The sequence below is a fragment of the Nipponia nippon genome, unplaced genomic scaffold, assembly GCF_047370975.1.
Source record: "Nipponia nippon isolate SJK-2023a ecotype South Korea unplaced genomic scaffold, ASM4737097v1 scaffold_18, whole genome shotgun sequence".
Classification (NCBI taxonomy): Eukaryota; Metazoa; Chordata; class Aves; order Pelecaniformes; family Threskiornithidae; genus Nipponia; species Nipponia nippon.
In genome coordinates, this window is record NW_028262334.1 from 6,706,389 (window position 1) to 6,729,637 (window position 23,249).

At 40.3% G+C, this 23,249-nt stretch overlaps 1 protein-coding gene across 6 annotated transcripts in view; it reads left to right on the forward strand.

Moving 5' to 3' along the window:
- ADGRD1 (adhesion G protein-coupled receptor D1) overlaps positions 1-23,249 on the forward strand; it is a 175,212-nt gene that overhangs the window by 84,138 nt on the left and 67,825 nt on the right. For 5 of the 6 annotated variants that reach the window (XM_087754595.1, XM_087754598.1, XM_087754597.1 and 2 more), the window contains 2 exons: positions 17,771-17,844; positions 19,794-19,917. The exons of the other annotated variant lie outside the window; for it this stretch is intronic. In XM_087754595.1, coding sequence (XP_087610721.1) covers positions 17,771-17,844; positions 19,794-19,917 — 198 coding nt within the window. The remainder of the gene's footprint in view (positions 1-17,770; positions 17,845-19,793; positions 19,918-23,249) is intronic. 6 annotated transcript variants of the gene reach the window in all.

A 23,249-nucleotide genomic window follows, 5' to 3' on the forward strand; every position in this document is an offset into this window, starting at 1 on the left:
TAAAACCGAAAACAAAAAAATCCCCCACAACCAACCAGCAAACAAACCCCAAAAGCATTGTTTCCCTTTTACTTTAATGAAAAGCTCTGGAAGTCATCACCCCAGTGGGACTGATCTTGTCATTTACATGAATTTGGCGGGTCCGATTCTCTTGCCACCAAAATAAGTGAATGAACGCCCTATACTGGAAAACAAAAAAAGCTTGGGTAAAGCAGTAGGATAACAGGGGAAATGTGCAAAAAGAAAAATGACACATGCATCCGTAGAAATGTAGGTGATAAAAATGCCTGCAGGCTTTTTCGCTTATCTGCTATGGGGAGACATTTTGAGCAGTTATGTTGTCAGACTTTGCACTGTGATAATGTATACCTCTGAGGTACCAAGATATGTGTACTGGGCAAAGATATAGTATGATTGAATTTAATAATTTGCTGTATTACATGTAAGCTGAAAAACAAGAGAATGTGACCCAGAAGAGAAATATCAAAATGTTTTGAAAATGTCATAGTATTTTTTTTATCACTTAGTGATTTCTTGGGGGAAATAGTATGGAAAATCAGGACTTTTAAATATTTTAATTTTTAGAATTTCATGATACTTGTTTTTCCAGTCCCACATTGCACCAAAAAATGGAAACGCCGAACAAAATTAAAACAACTCCCCTCACATCCAAACAAAATGTAGAGTGGAATATTTGTTTCATGTAAAATTTCAGGAAAAATAAGAAACAGTCTTCATGAATCTTTGAGTTTTCTGTCCCATGGATGAGCTTGGAAATGGGTAATTTCACACCACAAAACAACTTCATGGACAGGCATACGCGTGATTTTCTTCTGCTTTGCAGTCTGCGTATGAGAAGCTGTCTAAATCTTCCCAATAGGTAATTTTATATTTCATCAGGCTTCTGACTAGGCTGAGCACAGGCTGTTTGTGCACTCAGCATTTGTAGCTGTGGCTCTTTTTTGGATGTGATCCTTTTTGCTATCAGATAAACTGGACTCTAATTTAATCTAATCAGAGAGAGTTTGTTCCATGAACAGAATGTATTTTCTGAGACTCTCTCTCTCTCCTTCATCCATGTTTGCGTAATTTCCAACCACAGTCAAAATACTGCTGGCATTGTCCAGAGAACGTATTTTAGTTTGCCGTTGTGTGCTGTGCCCAAACACATTATGTGTTTCAGCTTGAGAACAGACTAAAAAGAAACACTATAGATATATGAAGTTAGAATTAGATGCCAATAGTTCTGTTTGAATAATATCCACCCTGTTTCAGTCTAACGTGGAAGTATTCTCTGAAAGAATTTTTTGTGACCTCGAGGAGTGTGGGGAAACACTAAATTTCTTTTGTTTTCATCAAATGGCTCGCTAAGAAAAATATGTTTAAAAGCCACAACCAACGAACAAGATAAAACAAGCTTTTTTTAAAGGAACGAAAATTGAAAATGTTGCAATCAAAATGAATAGAAAAAAACATTGCTTTTAATTGTGGGAAATCTGCACACATTAGTTTTCTGAGGATATTTTAAACCTTGCCTCAGCCCTCGGCATGCCAGCAAACTGCTTTATATAGCTTGTGTCAGAGGAGCTGTGTTAGTAATTGATGTTGGGGAACTGGAGACTGCCATGTCAGTCTCATGATTGCTACGTTTGTTGGCCTGTGTGCATTATTAACGGCTGGGTAGCAGTCCCCTGGTGTAACATACATTAAAGGCTGCTTGTGTTAATTAGTAGGAAGAAGTAGGCGAAAGTAGGTATTTGGAATGTCATTTTTTGTCAGCTGAAGTCGACGAATCCAAGTCTAGTGAGTGCTGTAACCTATAATATCCATTTACCACATAGTTGTATGCTGCAATTTGCACAAGGGCTATAGCCATCTGCAGTAGTTCTATTACATGGGGTATGTTTACTATGTATGCTTTAATTTGTGTTTAGATTTTTCAATATTTTACCATGTTCCCACTGAGGCAGAGGGGTTGTTAGGCACCCAGTGAAAAGAACAGAGAGGAGCTCCACGTTCCAGTTCTTCAGCATGTCATTGATAAAAAGATGCAATCTAGCTGCAATCTCATTTATATACAATACGTCAAGGATGAGAGTAGATTACTGTTGTCTGGACTGCCCAAGGCTGGAATTAGTTTCACTGTTCCTTCTATTAAATTAAAAAATAATGCGATTGTTGTTATGATTTCAGTCCTTGAGGGCAGGGAAGAAAGAGGAGCTAAAAGCAGTACAAGTGGCATGTGGGTTTTGGGAGAAACAGTATTTTAATAGCCTTGATTCTTCAAGCTTAAGACATGCGTCTGAAATACAGATAACAACTAATAGCCCTCAATATTGCGTCAAATAGCTACTCAGTACACCTGAACGTTTACATTTTGCCTTTAGGTCTCTTCACGTGTATTTTATCTTTTTGTCTTCTCATGCAAGTTCTGGTGATAGTTACGTTGCTTCCCCTAAATATCTCTACTAACAGCAAACAAGAAGATCCTTACAGTGGTGCAGACCAAAAGATGTGCATAATTTTGATGCCTGAGTCGCCTCTTCCTTTCTTTGGAAGACTCAGATGGGAATGCTACTCATGTCTTTGTGTGATGCAGGATCCATCCCCAGGTTTCTCTTCTGTGATGTGCAATGCCTAAGCTCAGTGCAGATGGTTGAAACCTTCTCCAGCGAGACTGTAAATTCTTCACAGAAAAGTAGATTGTACCTTTGGGAAGAGGATACAGCGGGAAAGCATGGAAGAGATTAAGGAGTGGGAAGGGCTATTGCAATTGCTTTTCTGTCCTGAACATTCCCTTACACAAATTGCTATTTTGAATATAGCAGCTCACATTTGTAAGCATTAGGGCAACCTGTATCTGAGTCAATCAAAACCAAAACACTAGAAAATAGTGCAACCTGCAAAAAACCCCTAAAATGTACCCTCAAAGTGGGCCCCACCTTTGTGCTGTAAAGGGCTCTGGTGCTGCAAAGCTCTTGTTGGGCTGGCAACACTTTCAAGTAATGAAATCTGGCGGAATCTGAAGGCTCTGAGGGTGTTAATGAGGAATTTTGCTGGCCCTATAATGAAGACAATGATCCAAAACTCCTTTAAATCCAAAGAAAGACTGTAACTGGCTTAAATGGGTCTGGGATCAAGCCATGAATTGTACCAATGCTGACTTCGTAGGCAGATTGGGTTGAACATACAGACACTTGTTGATTTATGTTACAGCTCAGTCTCAGTTACAGGTGCGCTCACCCTGAAGGTCCTTACAGGTCCAGTGCAGCATAAAGAGACTAAGCATGATGATGACAGGTCCATTTATAAAATTGCATTAAAACTCCTTGCATTAAAAAGTCATACTGAACATCCTTAATGACCAGATTGTTAAAAGCTGCTTTTATGGCTAGCAGACATTAAAGGTTAGATATTCCTGAAACATACTGACTCACCTGCGACATCGGATGTGGCCTTTTGATTTTGTTGCTTTTCCTGCTCTGCTGAGGTTGAATGTGGAAAGAACTAGGAGAGTTTGCCAAGGCGAACAATGACAAGAGAAATAGGAACAAAACTCTAAAAAAAGTCTGGTTGGATCAATATTTTGCTGGTGGGAAGTAAGCAGAATGAATCACTACTGTGTAAAAAAGAAATGAGAGGCCTGGCTGTGTTACTGAAGTCCTGCTGCAAGTGCTTAGAAGTTTCCCTGAGCTACTCTTTGCCCTCCACTGTGTGCACTGGGTGCATCTTACTTAAAATGTACCTAGCATGTACTGGGTAGCACCAGAGGTAGCTGACTTGTGCAACACAGTTTGAAGAGGCATCAGTGATAATCGTGTTGGGTTTTTGCTCCTTTTGAAAGTTGTATTTTCTTTCATTCCTTTAATGTGAAGTACTCTTAGATTACAGACTCGTTGTACACATGGCTGAGTCCAAGAGGAAGATAGATGTTTGTTTTCCCTTCCCTCTTCCCATCTTTCCATCCCCTTCCCCAGGCTCTTCTGCTTTTTGATTCTGCGTAGCATGAGGAGACTCTAATGAAAGGCTGGCCATAAACTAGAAGGTTGCATTTAAACTATATTCTTTTTCTTTGTATTGAGGTTCGAGGCTGTTTCACTCTGCTGCTTTAAACTTCTGATTTACTAGCGGGCACAACCTGGGCTATCCCCTACAGTGATCATGGTCGCCACTAGGTAAATTACAGCCTTATGGTACAGTTTTATGAGAGCACTTGTGTGATGTTCCCATTAACCGCAGCACAGCCTTTTGTGTGCAGGGCAGTCCAAGGATTTCAGCGATAGCATCGATGCCCCTGATAACTTACTGTGCTGAAAAGAATCTAAATACATCTCCAGGGGAGGTTGTTTTTCCTCTTTCTCCTGTTCTCCATTTTTAGAAATACTCGATTTTGAATTACTTACCACAAGAGTTTGTGAAAGAGCCTCTCATCTATGTAAGAAATGACTTTCTGTTTTTTTTAATGAATCACTTTTTAAGTATTCCTAAATAAGCGGTAGATGATATGGACATGGGATAGATATGCATAGCATGCGTCATTTTTTGTTATGAGGATACTAAAAGTTCTTAAGTTATAAGTAATAGTTGGAAGGAATGTCTTGACTTATTTGGACTGTGTATCACTCCGTGACAGGTTAACCATCATCCGTTTATTAAAAAAAAAATATATATTTAAGGCTGTCAGCCACTTATTGAAGTATTTATAAACTATAAAGAGGAGGTCTTAATTGGAAGTGTTGCCCCACTGGAAATATTCCCATGAACACTAACAAGAATGTTTCCAAAAATAACGTGTTTAGCAAAAGAAAGAAATCTCCATGTTCCATGGCATAAAGCATCCCGAGCTAGCACTCAGATGACACTGAAATAGTTGCTGTAATGTTCTGAGACACTGTGTTCCTAAAACTGGACCATCTTTCTTTTTAATAACTCTTAATCACAGTGGAACGGGAATATTGCGCCTTGTACCTCCTGAAGTCACTGGGAGTTTCCCTACGAAGTTCGGTGGGAACAGGACGGGTGCCTCCGTGCCCTATAAAGCTCCTGTCATGCAGCAGTTTGCTGAAGGTTTTTGCTTTTTGGTTTGTAATTTTTCTGAAGTTCTATAGAATTATCCTAGTAAATTAAATTGTGCAGACAGCCATTTCTGTTTGCGTATGATTATAGTTTTATTAGATCTAAAAGCATTTCCCCTATTTATGTAGTATATTTTACTTAAAGAAAAAAAAAACAAACAAGAAGAGAAAAGATGCCAACTGATGTACAGGGTGCCTGAGTCACAGGAGCTGACTGGAATGTGACACTGCTATGTTGCTTAACCACTGGCCACTGCATCTTGTCAAGATGCTTAAAAATCCAGGTCAGCACAGTGACATTTCACTGAAGTGCAAGAGAGAGAAAGGAAAGGGGTGTAGCAGCATTTCCATTGAAGGGAGAACATAAGATTACTCATTCCTTGCCCATTTTAAATTGTTGTACTAAGTAATTGACAAGCGAGTTTGGAGATTTTGCAAAGCTCTAATGACCATAGCTGCATTCCTCAAACCATTAGATCAGTTTCCAGAGGGACCCATTGCTGATTTCAGGAATCACATGGAAAAACTGAGCTCCAGACAAACAGCGCAAACTGGGAGCTGGGTAATTATGGAGGCATTCAAATTTATGGCAGAAGATGCCTTTATGTGGCACTTTATGATATGCCCAGATGAATCAGCCGGCAGGCAGTAATACCTTATTGGGCTGCTTGTTTCTCTTCCTGAGCTTGCTGCAGTGCACTTTGGGTTTGCTTTGCCCCCTCTTTTGCACAGCTGCACACAACTATTTTGGTGGAATGTTTGTGTAAACTTTTAGCTGAGGAAAAAGAGGAAAAGCTGGTGGTATTTGCAAAGTGGTGAAAGGCTGAAAGGTTGAATGTACCCCTACTTTAAAACTTTCATCCTGGTAATCCTGAAAATAAAACGTATTGTGAAAATTCAGAGCTCTAGCTACTTATCACGCTTCTGAAAGCACAGCCTTGAAGTTGCCTTTGTATGGCTTCTGCAGTCCCAAGCGCTCCCCGGCCTCTCCAGCCCTTCTGCCAGCCCAGTCTGCCCAGTGCCAGGGCTGGAGGAGGGCGGCTGGCTGTGCCAGCGCTGCGGCCCCTTGCCGCTGTCCTTGTGCAGCACAATAGTCATAGCGGAGCCAGGGGCCCTGGCTTGAATTACAGTTGGCTATTTTTCTGTCGCTGCTGTATCAGCAACAATATCTCTATCTGCGTTATGTTGAGAGACATACACAAAGCTCCGCTAACTTCCATTTTCTCATCTGAAAAACGAACTCAATGGCTTAGTCTCATATTACTCAACTTTGTAGCTGGAGTTAATGGACCAGGCCTAATTCCAGAGTGGTTCTCAATTTGTTGGATGTGGCTGATGCACAAATCAAATAGTTCTGGCACCCTGATGCTTCCTGTGAATGAAAAATGACACTAAACTAAATAGTTGTGTGAATTTCATCCCCATTCATGCAACAGACTGAAAGACAACTCATATTTGGCAAACGTACAGGAATGGGAGAAAAGATTCAAATCAGAAGAAGAAAAATGTAAATGTTCTTGAGAGAGGTTTTTTTCCACAATGAAAAGGAAAAAAAAAAAAAAGGCAATGGAAACCATGAGCTTAATCCTAGAAAGATCTAGTCAGGAGACTATAATGTCTTAACGGGATGTTAAGGTCTAAGAAATTCGGAGTCTTGCAAGGGGGGAGTTACATCACTCTGCTGCTCAAGAAGCGTAACAGAAGAATATTTTTCTCAAGATGAGGATTAATGTTAGCCCAAATCTGGCGCAGATCTGGGTTGTATCCGAACAGAGCAATCCTGCTCCTGTCCTTGTCTCCCTTGCCGTGGGTTCCTTGTCTCATTTATTGATTGTACTGCTTAAGACAGCAGCTGTAGCTTATTAATGTGATAGAAAACTCGCATTTTTTGTTGGGGTTAATTTTCTTTTTTTCAGATCATTTTCACTCTGTGGCTGTATGTTTGCTAGAACTGGAATAAGTGAAGCAGTGGGCATGTATCTCCCTACCTGGAGTTTGGGGAGAGACAAGTCAGGGGGAGAAAGCCCCCAGGTTCACCGGGTACTTAAGGAGGTACTCAGATGACCCAAGGCTCATCAGAAAATGGCACAGCATTAGGCTGTATGTGAACATAGGTTTCTACACTGGTCTCTGCAGGCTATAGCTGGATTCCCACTGTGCAAAGCATAACAAGATACAGGAGTCATATTTTAGACTGAGACATTACAGACTAAATAGGTAGGATAATGAGTGTGAAATGAAACACAGAGAGACAGGAAAGAACCTGTGAAAAGTCACACGGGGAAAGTGAATTTAGGAATAAAACCAAGTGCCCAAGTGATTTTTTGATTACACAGAATAAACACTCCCTTATCTCACCTAGTGGGCCTGAATATCTTGGCCTTAAGCAAGCATAAGTTTTTTTGTAATATTTTCCAGTCTGGTTACAACAGTCTTATCATAGAAGGACTGTGTGCTCTATCTTTCTGAAAGTCTTTGTCATGAGATGTGGCATTGCAACTGGAATGTTTATTGTACTCTCTCATTATTTATACTCCATCGCCCCCATTGACTGCCTGTCCCACCCGCTCCCTGGAGATTAGCAGAGTCGGGGAAAGGATAAATGATGATTAGCAGCTAGTCAAGGGATGTAAGAGCTGAAAGGGTCAATATAAAACAAAGACTGCCACATATAATTCACAAAGAATGTGAGGCATTGCTTTTCAGAGGCAACATTCGCATAGCCAGGATTTTAACGAGAATGGAAAATGCTAACGTATAAATCCAGTCCTAGAAAAAAATATTAGCAACAAACGTACCGAGTGGTAAATATTTTTACCATTAAGCCTGGTACTCTGTTTCTGACGTGAACTATTAAAACTCCTCCTAAAGCTTTCATTAAATCATGTCTTCAAAACACCCTTTAAAACATGGTCCTTTGTTTGGAAAGAAACGTTAGCAAAGATGACTCTACAAATGTATAATGACAAACCAACTGAATATCTTACAAAATCTTGCTTTCTTCAAAGCGTGCAATGCAGACCTGATCAAACTCTCACTGAAGCTGATGAAGGGGCTTCCGACATCTGAAGAAGCTGGTATTTTCCTTCAGGAGTGCAATTTTATTCATATTAGCATATCTGTGTCATAAACCAGAGTCCCATGAAGTTACGTGCTGTGCACACAAAAAACAACAGGCTTTTTGTGCCTGTGCCTTGAAGACCTCATGACTTGGATGCTCACTTAGCTCTTGCTGCTTTGCTGTCACCTCTGTTCCTCCTCACCAAGGGTTGCTAAGCCCTTGCTTATGCAGGTGCGTACATGGGAGAAGAATTGTGGTTCAGCTGGAGCCCTGGGCAAAGCCTCACTCGCTTAACTGGGCTCCCAAAGGAGCTCAGGGAACCTTCTCCAGGACCAGCAGCCCTCTTTCTTTAGCCTGCTTCATGGCCGGGTTTTGGCCATATCAGACCTCTTGCATTTCCAGACTCCTCAAGTTACCCATTCCCAGAAGCTAATTTTGTCCTTGGAGGTGAAGTGCAGGGCACTGAAGTCTTTACAAAGAAAATAAATGCATTATTCCTAATTTTTCCATAAACAGCCCATTATTCCTGTTATTGTCGTGCAGAGTACATGAAATTTTAAAGTTTAACTGTGCCAGGTTGTCAAAAGTCCTTGTGCTCTTCAAAAATAAGGACACAGACTTTGTCTGGTCTTTGTGCAGGAAAATTAGGACATCTTTGTGCTTTTTCTTTTTGTCTACTTAGAAAAGGTAATACATATTGATACTTCACTTGGAAATCTATCTTGGGCTAACTATTACGTGCTCCTTGTGGAAAAATTGCCTAAGTAGTCTCTAAAGCCTCTTCCATAATAAATATGAGTGAATATTGATTGATTCTTCTTACAATTATGACTTTCAGTCTTGTAGGAAAGAGAGATGTTTGCTAATTCAGACTTCATTTGTGTATTGGTAAAGCAGCATGTAAAACTGAAAGCAAAATTGCCAGTGAGACTTGCCATTGCTGTTGGGTTTTGTAGCTTTGTGTTGTTTCTGAATTCAGTGCAACTTCTCGCTGTTGCCGGTGCTTGTTAGTTGTTGAGACCAAACCTCTGTTTTAAGGGTTTTCAGTTTCAGCTGAGCTTGGTGAAGTCTGGTTATCAAAAATCCAGGCATGTCTTGTTTGGAATATGGGTGACTGTACCGTGGAAATCGGAGCGAGCGCTCGCAATTGTCCCAGTTTCTTGTTTCTGATTTAAATTCTGTCTGCCCCAGTAACATGGGGATTATGAATTACAACTGCAGTTTAAATGTTAAATCTGAGCGTCTTGAATGGTTCGCATCTGATGCAAATGTTTCTCTTCTTAAAAAAAAAAAGAGCCATCAGGAGGAAAAGTCTAAGCACTGTTTTGGAAACTAAGAATTGTGGAAATATTGCCTAATAGGAAAAGTATTCTTAAAACTGATTCTACTCTGTGCATCCCTTTAAGGGATTATGCTTTATGCCTGCCTTCTGGTCCCTGTCAAAGCTCTTGTCATTGCCTAGATATTGTTTCCTGTTACAGAGCTCTGCACTGGGCCTGGACAGTTGTATGGCAAAGGGAAATATTTCTGCCTGTGTCAAAATACTACAGGTGAATGGAGGGGGAAAAAAACGATTTGTTTACGTCTTTCATTATGGTAGTGCTGGATTAGAAAACGTGTCCATTTTTAAATAGCCTTCTCAATATCAATCAGACCGCTTGTTTTCCTTTAGCAGTACTTTCACATGAGTTAAGAAAAATAGAGGAGATTAAGCAAGGGTGTATAGGAGGAACATCTGCTTCTCATTTTAGAAAAGCAATACATTTTTAATATAATGCAGAGTAGCAGAAAAAGGCACAGCAAAAGGAAACAAAAAACCTTCACAAAAGACAGTCATCTATTTCACTAAGCAGTTTTGGGAAGTTATCATGAACTTGTATCAGCATGACCACAAAATCTGCTTTATTATGCTGATTATAAGGAGGGTGGGGAAAAGCTGAAATGATACTGCATTCGTCTATCCAAAAAGGCCTGTAAGCTTATAGCACCACATGTGACTAGAATTTTGCAAGGCTGGTGGATGGTTTGGGCAGACAACTTTATAAGTATTTGATTTGATTTGCATTAAAAATAGTGTTTTCAAGGAGCCTAGGAGTGCAGAAGCAGCATAAAGCAACAGAGTCTTGGACCAGAGGAACGAACACGACAACCAGTTGCGTTAATAGCCAGCCTTGGCAAGTAGCATCTCACAAAATTACTTCCTGGAAGGACCAGGCCAAATGCCTAGGTCTGGGGTAGTTTTGTATTTTTAGCTTTGCTTCATCCGTGCTCAAAGATTACTTTCATCCTGGCCCATCTAACTCAGATATGTTAAAACAGATCAGAGCATAAAAGACATAAACGAGACCTTGGTTAGGGGAGAATAGCCCCATGAGGTTTGGTGTTGACGGCTTCTCAGCAGTCTCCGCTTCAGGTAGGTCTACCAATGAAAACTATGATAGATTTCCTTTTAGTTATTTATTTGCTAGTCTGACAAACTCTTATTGAGCCCTGACAATCAAGCTGGGTTTCTTCTGTCCGCTGTGAAGTTCTGGTAGCTCTGAGTGCGTGCTGGATGGGAGGGGAGATGGGAAGAGCAGAAAAACTGCTCTGCAGGGCTTTGCATTACATTAAAACAAAAGAAGGTCTTTTAAGCAATGAGTAACTGCTTCAACACGGGCACCTTGAGTGAAATAACTTGCATTTTAAATTACCTGATTTAAATTAGATCTCTCTGGAGCCAGACTGCATTCATTAATTTTGGAGAGGTAATATCTAGTTAGAGGTTATGCCCTGAGTCACTTGGAGGCGATGCGGAGTGTCCCGGCAAGTTTGATGACACTGGCTCTGCGTAAACAATTCTATCAATAACACACAGGAAAGAAGCTAGCTCTCGCTTGCTCTGCCATTTGAATTGACTTGCTAAAACTCAAAGAAGCGAGAAAACGCGTCCCAGGTGTTTCAGTATCAGTGGCTTAATTTTGCACTCTTTAGTCCATCCTTAGATGTCTAAATCACGTACAAGTTTAGAGGGCTGTGCGTGTATAAATTTTTTTCTTACATATGGGTATAACTGTAAGGACATATCAAAACCATCTGACTGCTATATTGCTAATTGCTTAAATGAGAGTATTTCTAGAGAGACAATATTAATATTTTCACTTTGTCATTCTTTGGAACAGAACTGCGCTTTAAGGGACATGAGAAATCATTTTTTCACTTGAGCATTAAGACAGCTTTTCATACAGATCATCAGTTCAATCCTGTGTTTATTGGTGCCCACATAAGGAAAGGCTGTCATGCTGAGCCCCATTTCTCACTGACTGGCATTTAAAATTTTTAAACATCAAATATTTACTGATGTAACTTGGTAGCTGCCCAAATTGAATTTCAAAGGTCCTTATCCTGCAGTTTCTATTTGCGCATGCCTTCCATTGAAGTCAGCTCCATGCATCTCTGATGAAAATGAACCTTCTTCTCTCTGTGGCTATTTTTCAGCCTTTTTGTGCTTTCCATTTATTACCATGATTTACAACAACATTGTGAGTATTATTAATCCAGATTGCAGTCAATGGGGGTTTGGCGTGGTTTTACACTGCAGTACTGCATCTTAAATAGTTTTGGCTTCCAAGCTGAAAGAATTTGGCTTGCAACTACTTGTCGCTGCCCAGTGTTAACAAATACATACAGAACACTCATCGTGCCATATGCATCCAGGCCAAAGAGGAAGAAATATATTGTTATGTATTTGAGATCTTTGAAATTGAGGAATGTATGAAAGCGTAGTCCATAGAGGATACGTGGCTTAGTGAGGCTGAGCAAGGTACTTTGGGCTCAGAAGTTCCTGAGTCCAGGCCTCAGCGCTGACCCACTGATGCTGCCCTGTGTTAACTGCCTGAGGGATCTACGTGAATGTAACTTCTATGTTAAGGGGGGAATTTTTTAGCTGTAAAATTAAAGAAAAGCCATTTGGGAGCTATGCATTGCGTTTAGGGAGATTAGAATTTTAACCCAAAGATTGCAGTCAGTTTCCATCACCAAAATTGCAGCTTTCCTCAAGCAGCTTGGAAAAAAATGACTTTTATGCTATTTAGCACCCCAAACCAGAGAGCAAGCTATTACTTTTTTAACGCTATCGCGACATTGCACCTAGAGTACATTCAGCAATCACTGCCCCAGCTTTTCTGGGTGCCGTGAAGCCTACCTGTGCTACAAGCAGGTAACTTGAAGTGGATCAGAGAGACAAACTGAAGAAAGATGAGCACCAAGTAATAGTTTCAGGTTCTGTGGATCACAAGCGACTGTTTTACAGATGTACAGTGCCTGACAGCCCACGCTGAGATCTGCAAGTGGTCAGATGTTGTCTTGGCAGCTGTTGGATGAAGCCCCTTGTTTGGTGCCATAAGAAAGATGGGATCCTGTTAAAAGGATGACGTTTTTATTTAAAGGGTTGTGGACTTGCTAGTCTAAGAAAAATTGCAAGATCTTCTGATGCTGTACACGTTCAGAAGTACTCAATTTTTTTTGCTATGCACAATAATTAAAAAAAAAGTACCAGGACAATTTCCTCATCCATTCCCTCCTCCTTTTCTTTCTCTCTTTGTAAAAATGCTATTTAGTAGAGCAGCCAAGATATTTTTCAGTCTGTTGCTCATGGTTTTTTTCATTACTTTTTTTGTTCTCATACTGCTTACCCAATACAGCAGCTGTTAAATGGAGAACTCTGAGAACTGGGGAAGGCTATTGGTGTAGCATGTGATTAACAATATTTTTGCAGAAAATTGATATGTTTTTATTTTTTTTCATTTTTAACCTCAGGCAAAAGAAGGATCAAACCCAATCCATATTCCATTACATATGGCAACATTTTCTAATTTCAGATGCCTTTATAGCCTCTGATATTTCACTGTTTTTTTCTTTTATATTGTTGTCCACCACAGTCTTCCACACTTTGTGATACCGCGATTTTTTTTTTAACTGTATGATTATACCATTAAGAAATACATTCAGCGAGCTTTCACGTTGACCCTGGGAGCCTACAGTATTTGCTCGTTGCTTCAGTAAGTGTGTGTTGGCATAGCTCTATTGACAACAGTGGAACAACTAAAGGTCTCCCTTTTGTGCATAACACTTTATAATTCCCTATTGATAAGCCAAATTAATTTTTGTATGATTTGTAACATTTTTTTCAGTACCTATGCTAGTTACATCTTAGGGTGAATCAGACAAACAGACTCTAAATTAGAATAGTTGGGTGATCTAAGCCCAAGGTCTGTGGCAATGCAGTTTTCTCACAGCTTGGAAGATAACAGCCAATATAGGCACTATAGAAATAGGCGACTCTTCTTTCTTTCTGTCTGTCTTTTTCCAGGGACCTGAGTAGATGAATGTACCCTAAAGTTTTAATTTTTTAGGTAATTAGGAGAAGTAGATTGTATAAGGTGGAAAGGAAAGTTAATAAACCATGTGGTTCTGGATAGGTCACACTAACCATGAGGATGTTGCTGTGAGGACAGGAAATCCTTATATTAGAAGCATCATTTTAATCTCTAATTTAATCCATAAACCAGAATCAAAAGTGCTTTTGATTGAGACACCTGTAAGAATATTTCAGTGGGGCTGTGAACCGCTCAAAAGGCACGAGCATACTGACAGGAGGCTTGTTTGTCTTAGTGCCTTTTCTTGCCACCTTCAAAATAATCCATGGTATTCTTGGAGGTTGAGAAGGCAAGGCTTCAAAATCCCTGAATTAATCTCTGACAAAATGCTGTATTTTGTAAACAGAGACAAGTGAGCTCCAAATTGAACTTAATAGGGTAAGTTCTCATCGGCTTTGGATGAGAGGAAGTCCGACACCCAACACATTGGGCTTGGAGCTACTGAGTTTAGATCAATGGCAGATCTGACCCACAGATTTGTCCTTCTTCACTCTGGAGAAAAATACATATGTAATTAGAAGGTGCACACCCTCCTCCCTTGGTGGCCACCACTATGTAGCTAAATGTTTGATTTTTAAATTCGGGAGGGGAGAAACAAGCTAATCTCATAAAGGTTCACCCCACCCTCTGCTTGGCTTCTCTTCCCTGGCAAGCCTTCCCAGCAGCAGCTGGCTGACTGTTTTTCTTCTGCAGTTGTGTTCATGACATTTCCTGCAACTAGGTTTTCCTGAAGGTTTCCAGCAGTCCTTTCAGCCCCCTGCCCCCCTTTTTTGGCCTCTTCACCCGCTAACCATGGCCTTGTGCCTAGTTCCCAGCAGTGTAAGTACTGTATCCCCATCACACATCCATGCACATCCTCTATATGCTCTCAACACATACAATGAGTTTCTGTGGTTTGCTTGTAAGTCTGACTAATTTACCGAGCGTCAGTGGTTAGTGTAAGGGATGCTGAACGGCCGTGATGTAAACAGAGACAGTTCTTCCTCAGGATCCCTGCTCCATCAGACAGGCATAGAGTTTGCACTGTTTCTCGGTGACAAGAGGTTGCTTTCCTCTTTTATTGTAATTCTTTTTTGAAGAAGCTGCACGTACCCCTCTCCATGCAGAAGGGCTGATATAAAGAACCTAGATTAGGGAGAACCGATGCACAGATCCTGGATTACTTAGCATGCTGGCACTTTCCCTCTCCACACTACTGAAAGCTGCATAAACTGTCCTTTCACAGGCTTTTATAAACACTCGAGTGCTTTAATCTTTCAGCGTAAAAGTCTACTTGTATATTAAGCTTTCTGTTATCAATGTCATTAAATCAATATCCTCAGTGCTACAGAATCCAAGTCACATATAAGCTGTCACACACAGTTTAACTTAAGAAATGCAGTATTGAGGTACAGTCAGTTCGTTTTTCATAGTTTAGAGAGTACTTTGAAGTAGAGCTGTTGAAGATCAGAGCGGGTTTGTTCCTCATTGTAGCCTGTTTCTTATATGTTGGGGGACTTCCTATTCTAATGACGGTTTTGTTGCAGAACTTCAATGAAGTCTGAGAAGATGAGTGTTTTATGCAGTTGTAAGTGGCACTAAAAAGCCTTGTGAGGCCTACGTCGTGTATGTAGAACACGAGACATTCTTTAAGAGAAGTAAATAGGCAAATTGGTATGGACCCTTCTTTTATACACATTATTTATCTATTCTTTTTCCATGTGGATACGCATACAATTCTCGACAGCTCAGAGACTGTATAGCTTCACTTGATGTAGTTCTTTGTCTAATGAGTGACATCTGTGTTTAGAGTTACAGACGGAGAAAAAAATAATTTGTCTCTTGCCAGAGATACTTAATTGCGGGTAAAACATACATCTGGGATTTATTTGTGTAAAAAGATACACAACTGAAGTACTGTGTCTTCTTCCAACCTGACCCTGCGGTGCCCTTTCCATTTAGTGTATTAAGAATCAAGATTTATCTAGAGGTATCTTACAGATCATAAATGACAGTTATTGTACGATCTTAGTTGTTACAGCAGATCTTTCTCCGTCTCTTTTTTTTTTTTTTTTTAGCCACTGTTTGCCTGTCATAAAAGTGAAGTAATTTGTAATACAAACTGACTATGGAATTCTTTCAATTGCTTACTTCAGGAAAGCTATAGACATGATGGACATAACATTATACAGTGTAATGCGCAAACATTATGCTGCATACCCTTGCTGCTGGTAAAACAGAATGAACTCTGCTAACAAAACTTTAAATTAACTGAAGTTGCAGAAGGCAGTTTTCCAGCCATGGGTTATGGATCATTAGTCTTCTGCAGTTTCTGAACTAGTGCTCTTTAAGAATACTCTGAGGAGCAAGAGGTGGGATTAAGGGAAGGAAGCGGTTTCTGAAAGACACTCCATATTTCATAGGTGGTTTGTGATTTGGAAGGTATGCAGGACCCCTGCCGTTGTTAAAAGTGAGGCTCGTGGTGGGGCACTTTCTGAAAGGAACGAGAAGTTCAGAACCGGTGGATCTAGCAGGGAACATAGCAGTTTGATCCTGAAGCCTTGCACGGGGCCTTCACAGGGCAGCCAGTGATGGGGAAGGGCTTTCACAGATGAGGACGGACTCCTCTGTATTTATTAACGACATATACTTGGTTTTACCACATCTCTCTCAAGACACCTGGAAAGTAAGTGGCATGAGCAGATTGGGGGTTATACCAGTTAGATATTTCCTGGTGATGGGGGACGTCACTCTTGCCCCATTGTCGCTTCCCAGTGTGGCACACTTGTGAGAGTGTGAGGTTTTAACGTTTGCTTTGCTCCCCTCACGGAAAAAGGCTACAGGATGTCACCAGCGTCAAAGGGGAAAATAGAGACCCTTGGCAGATAAGTGGCAATCTTTCCTCTTCACAAAGCTCTGCTTCTCTGAGTACCTGACCTGCAATCTCAGCTGTTTCTATGATGAAGGCTTAGGGAAAACAGGGTGTCAGGAACTAGAAATTTTGTCCAGGGATGTTGCTCAAACAGATAAGAAAATTCCATTTATGTTATCCAGAGATGTGAGTTAAGAAGTAGTAAATGGCCTTATCTACAGCATAGCTACTTGAAGTGTGTGGAAATCCAGTATGACTGTGTGAATGTCCTGGGTTAGGCAGAAATGCTTTATTATCGCTAGTAAGGAGGGAACTGTGCTACCTTGTGCCTGACACTCGTTGTTGGACTTGTGGGAGAGGAGAAGGCAAATTGCATCAGGGACTTCTTGTACTTGGTTGAGTTTCAGCATGATGAGGCAGTGGGGTTTTTTTCCCTTCTTTCTCTAAAATAAGGAAAGCAATACGTGGTTATCTTTTGGCTTGACAACAGAATTGTGTTGCAATAATCTGAGGGCTGTTAATTCACCAGTGATTTGTTTATGTTGAAGACTCTTGTTATTAAAAAAATTGCCTTAAGGTAGGGTCTAACACAATGTGGCCTTTGGGGATTTATGTATTAGAAAGGGTTGAACAGATCCTAAAATCCTCTAGTTTGCATATTTTGTCTATAGCAAACTATTAATTCACTCCAATATAATTTGAATTATTTTGTCATTAAACTGATGTAACAGAGTGGAGAACAGGGTCTCAAAGCTTCCTGAATGGAGGAGATTGAGTTAGTGGCTAAAGCTGTTTATGGAAGATAGAAATTATGTCATCATAATGCTAAGGTGTGTTAAAATAAAATCTTGAATTATGGCATTGCTCTTTCAGTTTGATTGTATGTTTTAAAATAATCACTGTTGTGGAAAGAAAATGTTTGTGAGTTGGTCATTGTAATGCACATATTTCAGTGTTATTAATCCTAAAATGTGAGATTCTTATTACCCACTGAGAACAAAACCCAAAGAAGCCAAATATATGCTGAAGAATAATGCCCCAATCCTGCAAAAATGAATACATAGATTTGTGCTTATATACAATAAATGATCCTGGTTTGCTATTTACTTAAATGGGACACAGATTTCTCACTCAAAGTGACATGAATTTAATCCCAGTGTGTAAAATTAAGACTGAATACCAGCCTTTGCACGTTTGGAGTTTGTGTTAAAGCCACGAAGACTGACAAAATTTGCTTTCAGTTGTGGTGTCTTAATCTAGAATAAGTCTATTGAAGTTATTATAAAATGAGAATTTAAAGTAGTTGAATACCAGAATTCAGTCCTTTTTATGCATTCCTTCAGGGTTTATATTTTCTCTCTTGCAGACTCCCAGACAGTACAGCCAAGCACTAAATAAGAGTAACAGAGTTCACCTTTACTGTGCATTTCTGGACTATAGGTATGTTATGTAATTTTAAATTCTTTAACTTGGTTTAATTAAATTACACTTAGTTTGTGATCCTATATATTACTTATATTCTTCTTGTTCTCTTTCATTCATAGAAATAGCTAAAGAAATGGAGCCACTGGTTTACAAAAAACACAATCTTATAGTGGCTTCTTACCATAAATAGGAGACTTGTTATTCACAGACCCTGTGTTAGGCAGGTAATTGAGAGACTGAAAAATTTTGGAATCAAAACTGCAGACTGATAAAAATCACACTTATCTTGGTTTATGAGTGTGTCCACTTGGGCAGATGCTTGAATGTTTTGAGATGGCAAACCTCCAGCAGAGCCATTGTTTTCACTGGATTTGTGCCTGTGTCACAACACCATGTGAGATCAGTATTTCCGAGCTGTGAGTTTTGGCCAATGCATGGAATGGAGAAATATTATGCCCCTGAATGAAAATTAGAATAAAAGGGGCATAAATATCACCTTAAATTTCACTCAGAAAATGGGAACTATGGAAAAGCAGTAGCTTTTTTTTTTTCTTTTGCTCTGAATATATTTCATCTGTTTTTGATTTCCAAACGTGTTGCTCTTACTGAATCAATTGAGAAAGAATACAAATAGTGAATTTTGAATTTCATGGAGATTAACAGTTTTTGAGCCGTAACGGTATAAGCCTAATTGATGTAGCAATGGCCCGCAATGCTGTGATCCCTCCTATCCAGCATGCACATGGGAAGGTCACTGTAATTGTTTTATTGAAGTTTTGTTTCAAGTATGTTGAACTGTCCCAGCTGTTGGCAGTTACTCGTTGTTATGGTTACTCACAAATTATGATAAATTAGAAACAGATTTTACTCAAGCGAATTAATGTGGTTGGAGCATTGTTCCTATACTGTTTTCTACTGGGGCTTGGGCCCTTGAGGCTTTGCCTCAGGATAGAAACTGAAATATGAAATCTGTCCTTCCAAAGGAGTTTTATTTGTGTCAAGATGGTCTTATTCCCTAGTGCATGGTAGCTAAAGAATAAGCAATTGGTTTCTGACCTGCAGCAGACTCTCTCTGAGAACTCAAGGACGTCCCAAAGGACAGAGGAAGGGTGAGCTAATACCTATCTTTAAAATAAGCACCAAGAAAAATACGGATCATTCAGTCTAGCTTCAGGACCTAGAATAATATCAAAAGTAATAAATGGTTAAGAAGCAGGCAGTTTTGGTGGGTGACCTATGGTGTCTGAGCCCATGGAGCCCCCCCAGCCGTGTGGCTGTGGCTTCTATGTCCCCACTCCACTGCCGGGCTGTGATAGCACAGGGGTTTCTGGGTTTTCCTGGCTCCAGGAAGAAGCAGACTCATGAGGATCACTTTCCTGAGCAGCCCTGGGACCAGGCCACACAGCCAGCCAAGCCGTCTCCTCAGTGAGGCAGGAGCTGCTCTTGCCACCCCTGAGGATGAAGTGACAAAAACCAGTTGACCTGGATGGGTCACTAGAAATCATGCGCAGTCAGTCTGAGTGACTTACTGTGGCAGGATGAGTGCGACAGTGGATAAGGGAGAGGCAGCAGATGTGATACGCTGACTTTTTTGACTTGTGCAAGATTATTGACTCGTCTGATATTATAGTTCTCAGAATATGGAAATTTGGGTCTAGGTGAAATGCCATAAATGGGTTGCACAATGTAAAGAAAAAATTATAGTTATCGTTCATTGGTTATAAAACTAGGAAGAAATCTCTAGAGACATTCATGTAGGGGTCTGATCTGGGCCCTGTTCCGGTCAATATTTTCCTTAACTATTTTCATGATGGAATTGAGAAGACACTGCCAGTGTTTGTGGATGCTCCAGCCTGAGATGGCTTTCAAACCTTTTTATTTCCTGTGTAGTACAATGCATGTCCAATTAACCTGATGAGATGCATTTTGATAGAGATGATGTTCCATTTTTCTGTGCTTTGCAGCAATGGAACTGGTGTTTGGTCTAACGAAGGTTGTGTGCGTGAGAGTGGGGACCTCAACTACTCAGTGTGTCTTTGTAACCACCTCACTAACTTCGCCATTCTGATGCAAGTGGTGCCTCTGAAGGTGAGATTAAGCAAAGGAGTAAATGTCTGTTAAAAATTAAGCGTAAATACATCCGTTGGATCCTCACACAACATCAGTAAGTGATTGGAACTGGGCTCATTTTTGCCCAACTCACATTTATTCCACATCTTGCTTTCTGGGATGATGTTTTAATACTTCTTGACTATATTTATTTTTTAAAACTTTTGGGAACTGAAATGGAGCATGAAATGAAACACATCTGTGGTAGGTGGGAATTCTCTTTGCTCTATTTTATTCTCACCCTTTTGGCATGATTTCTTAAAGTACTAGGCAGGAAAAGCACTAGAAGACATTGTACAGATGACCCTGGCTTTTATGATTCATTTTCAAGACAGAGACAGCTGAGATGTGGCTGTTTAAGGGTTTTGGTAACTAGACTTGTGGAATATGAACAGCCAAGCTAGAACTCCATGTGAAGCGACCTCTGCTGCCAGCTGGCCCCTGCCATTGTTTCTGCCAGCTTTCCAAGTGCCTCCCTGCTGCTGTTTCTTCACCTTGTTGCCAAGCAGGGGCTTGTGTAGAAGGAGCATGAGAAAGAAAATGATGCTTTAGAGTTGAGAGTGAACCCCTTATGTATAGTTTTCTCTATGCTCAGTTCCTTTGTACAAAGAGTTATCAAGCAAGCCTCTTTTCAGCTGGAATATGACACTTCCCCTGTTTACTCAGGATCTTATGCTTGCTCTGCATACTCATCAGTGCTTTCAGATGAAGCTTTGATGGCAAATGTGTTACTTTCCTCACTAGACATGTTCTTCTCTTCATGATACCGTACAATGCCTTGAGGTTTCCTCAGAGATGGAGCAGAGTGTCTGCTCCTTGCAGATGAAGTGCTGGTTTGTGCCTGCTGAGGGACTCCCTCTACAAAACTCAGCACCAGGCCAGGTCAGCCCCATCCTGGATCTTGGCAGACAAACAGACAGCACTGCCGTGAGCATGAGAAATATGTTTTTACTCCTTTATTTGGGTGTGCTACTGTCAGGGAGGATCCAATGGAGGTAGCGATGAAGCCCTGCTCGGACAACCCTTGGTTAATAAATAATGAATGTATAATAGAAATAATTCACAAACCGTAAATTTAAAGAAATGTATGCTAATTGTCTGTCAAGTTTATACTCTCTGGCACATTCTCAGCTTTCCACAGACACCATCCTAATAATATAAATTAACAGACTGAAGAAGAGCTTCAGTAGGACAGTAGGAGTCCTACTGTCACATTTATCACCGTGTGCTGCTAACAAGCGTGGTGTAGAGCTAGAGGGGTTTTGTCAGCTCTGTTGGCGTGGATGCATTGACTATATGGCCACGTCTCGGGCTCCTGTTAATTGGTTTGAATGATGGGTTTGCTCTTCTTCTAGACAGTAGCTTTGCCAAGACTGCTACTGCTGCAGGATGGGCTTCATGTGCGCGTGAGGGCAGCACAGAGGTTCCTGCAGATAGATACAAAGTGAGCTTGCAGCATAAGGGAACTCTAATCAGGGTTATACCATTGAGTCTTTTCAAGGAATGAATCATCCCAGGCTGCTCTTAGGAGTTACTGATTCAGTAACACCATTAGCACAGCTACTCACACGGTAATCCTGGTTAGATGGTGTAATGCCATCGAAGTCAGGGTCACGGTTTAGAACAAGATGGTTTGCTATCCAAAGAGCTTAATTAATACCCACAGCCCTTTGTATGAGTCTAACCATCTGAAGATGGGGTATCTTGTTCAGGTCATCCAGTTTTTATCTAACCATTATTATCTTTATTACTCGTAAAGCACCTAATGACCCCAGCTGGTTTCCAAGTAGTGTTTTTCTAGGAACTCTTCATACTCATAATAAAATGCAGCTTTGCCTGAAGAGCTTCCCATCTTCTGAGACAAAAGTAGAGTGGGGGAAATGTGCTATTATTAACCCTGTTTTAAAGAGCAGTATACGGGGATTTAGCCAGGATTAAACAGGTTGTTTGCCAATTAAATGCCTGTGAAAGATTAGTCGATTTTCCACCGGGGAATAGTTCTGAAAGGTCTAACTTTCAAATAAACAGATTTGAGATTGTCATGATTAATGAGATGCAATAACTTCTAATATTATGCAGTGTTAGTAACTGGAGATCAAAGATATTGTATATGAAAATCTTTGGAATCAAGCTTTCCTAAAGAGATCTGAAATGCATAACTAGGAAAGGCTGGACATGAAGGGACTGTCCAGGTCCTCACAGTCGATTAATGGTTCTATTTTCAATATTTTCTCCCTTCTTAACTTTTTGGTCTAATGCATTTGCATCTGCCAAAGTTTGCGTGGAATGTTTTTGCATTGCTTTTTTTTTTCTTTATGATAATTTAGAAAACAAAATGAAAGTGCTGCTGAGATGTTACGTGGATATGTGAGAGACACAGACCTAGTCACTCTGAGGCATAAAAACATTCCCTATGTGACATAGTACTGTAAAAGTCTGTATAAAATAGGGTTTTTTTAAATGAAACCTAATTCCCTAATTTTCTGTTGTATTTTGACCCCTTCACCTAAAATCCAATTTCTGAACAGAAAAAAGAAGGGAATTTACAAATTTGTGGCAGGAAAAGTGAAATGCTGAAAGGTGATAGGAGTATTTCCAGTATGGAGTCCATATGTTCCTAGTGCAAATCCATGAGAATTCGAAATGCTTGCTGCAGCTTTCAATGGAAGATTGTGCAGACTAGGTAGAAAATATGCATTCAATTCTAACCTCTTAAAGTTCACCTAAAAACAACTTTTGCGTGCACCTCAATTGGCAGAATTTATAAATGCACTGTAGCATGGAGAAACTGGGGTTCGCTGGTCTGCAGAGCAATGAACCTGAACCGCGCCTCGCCACGGCTGTGTTGCCCTGCTCTCCCATCACCTGCACAGGCTTGGTGTTGCAGCGAGGTGGCAATGAGAGCGGGCCCATGTGGGGTCTCAGGTAATATTGCCTCTAACAAGCCAATAAAGGATGTCGTCCCTTCAATGTGCTTTAATTCCAGTTCCTCTCATTTGGCTATTATGTAGTCCCTCTTTCAGAGTTCATCAGAAGATCTCATCCCAAATCTTTGAGCAAGATATACCCTTTAAATTGACTGTTTAGGATTATCTTGCGGTAGTCATTTTTTTTTGAACCGGTGGAAAAAATTGGTATCTTCATTGTGTAATTGGCATGAAGTTAGGATTCGAGCAAAGACAAACTGCCTTGCTTTTGAGATATACAAGCAGACTACGCTCATTTACAAATTCCTAACACATTTGCTAAGTATTTGCTTCACATGTCTAAGCAATAGAGCCTACTGAATCAACTAGACAGTTGGAAACTTC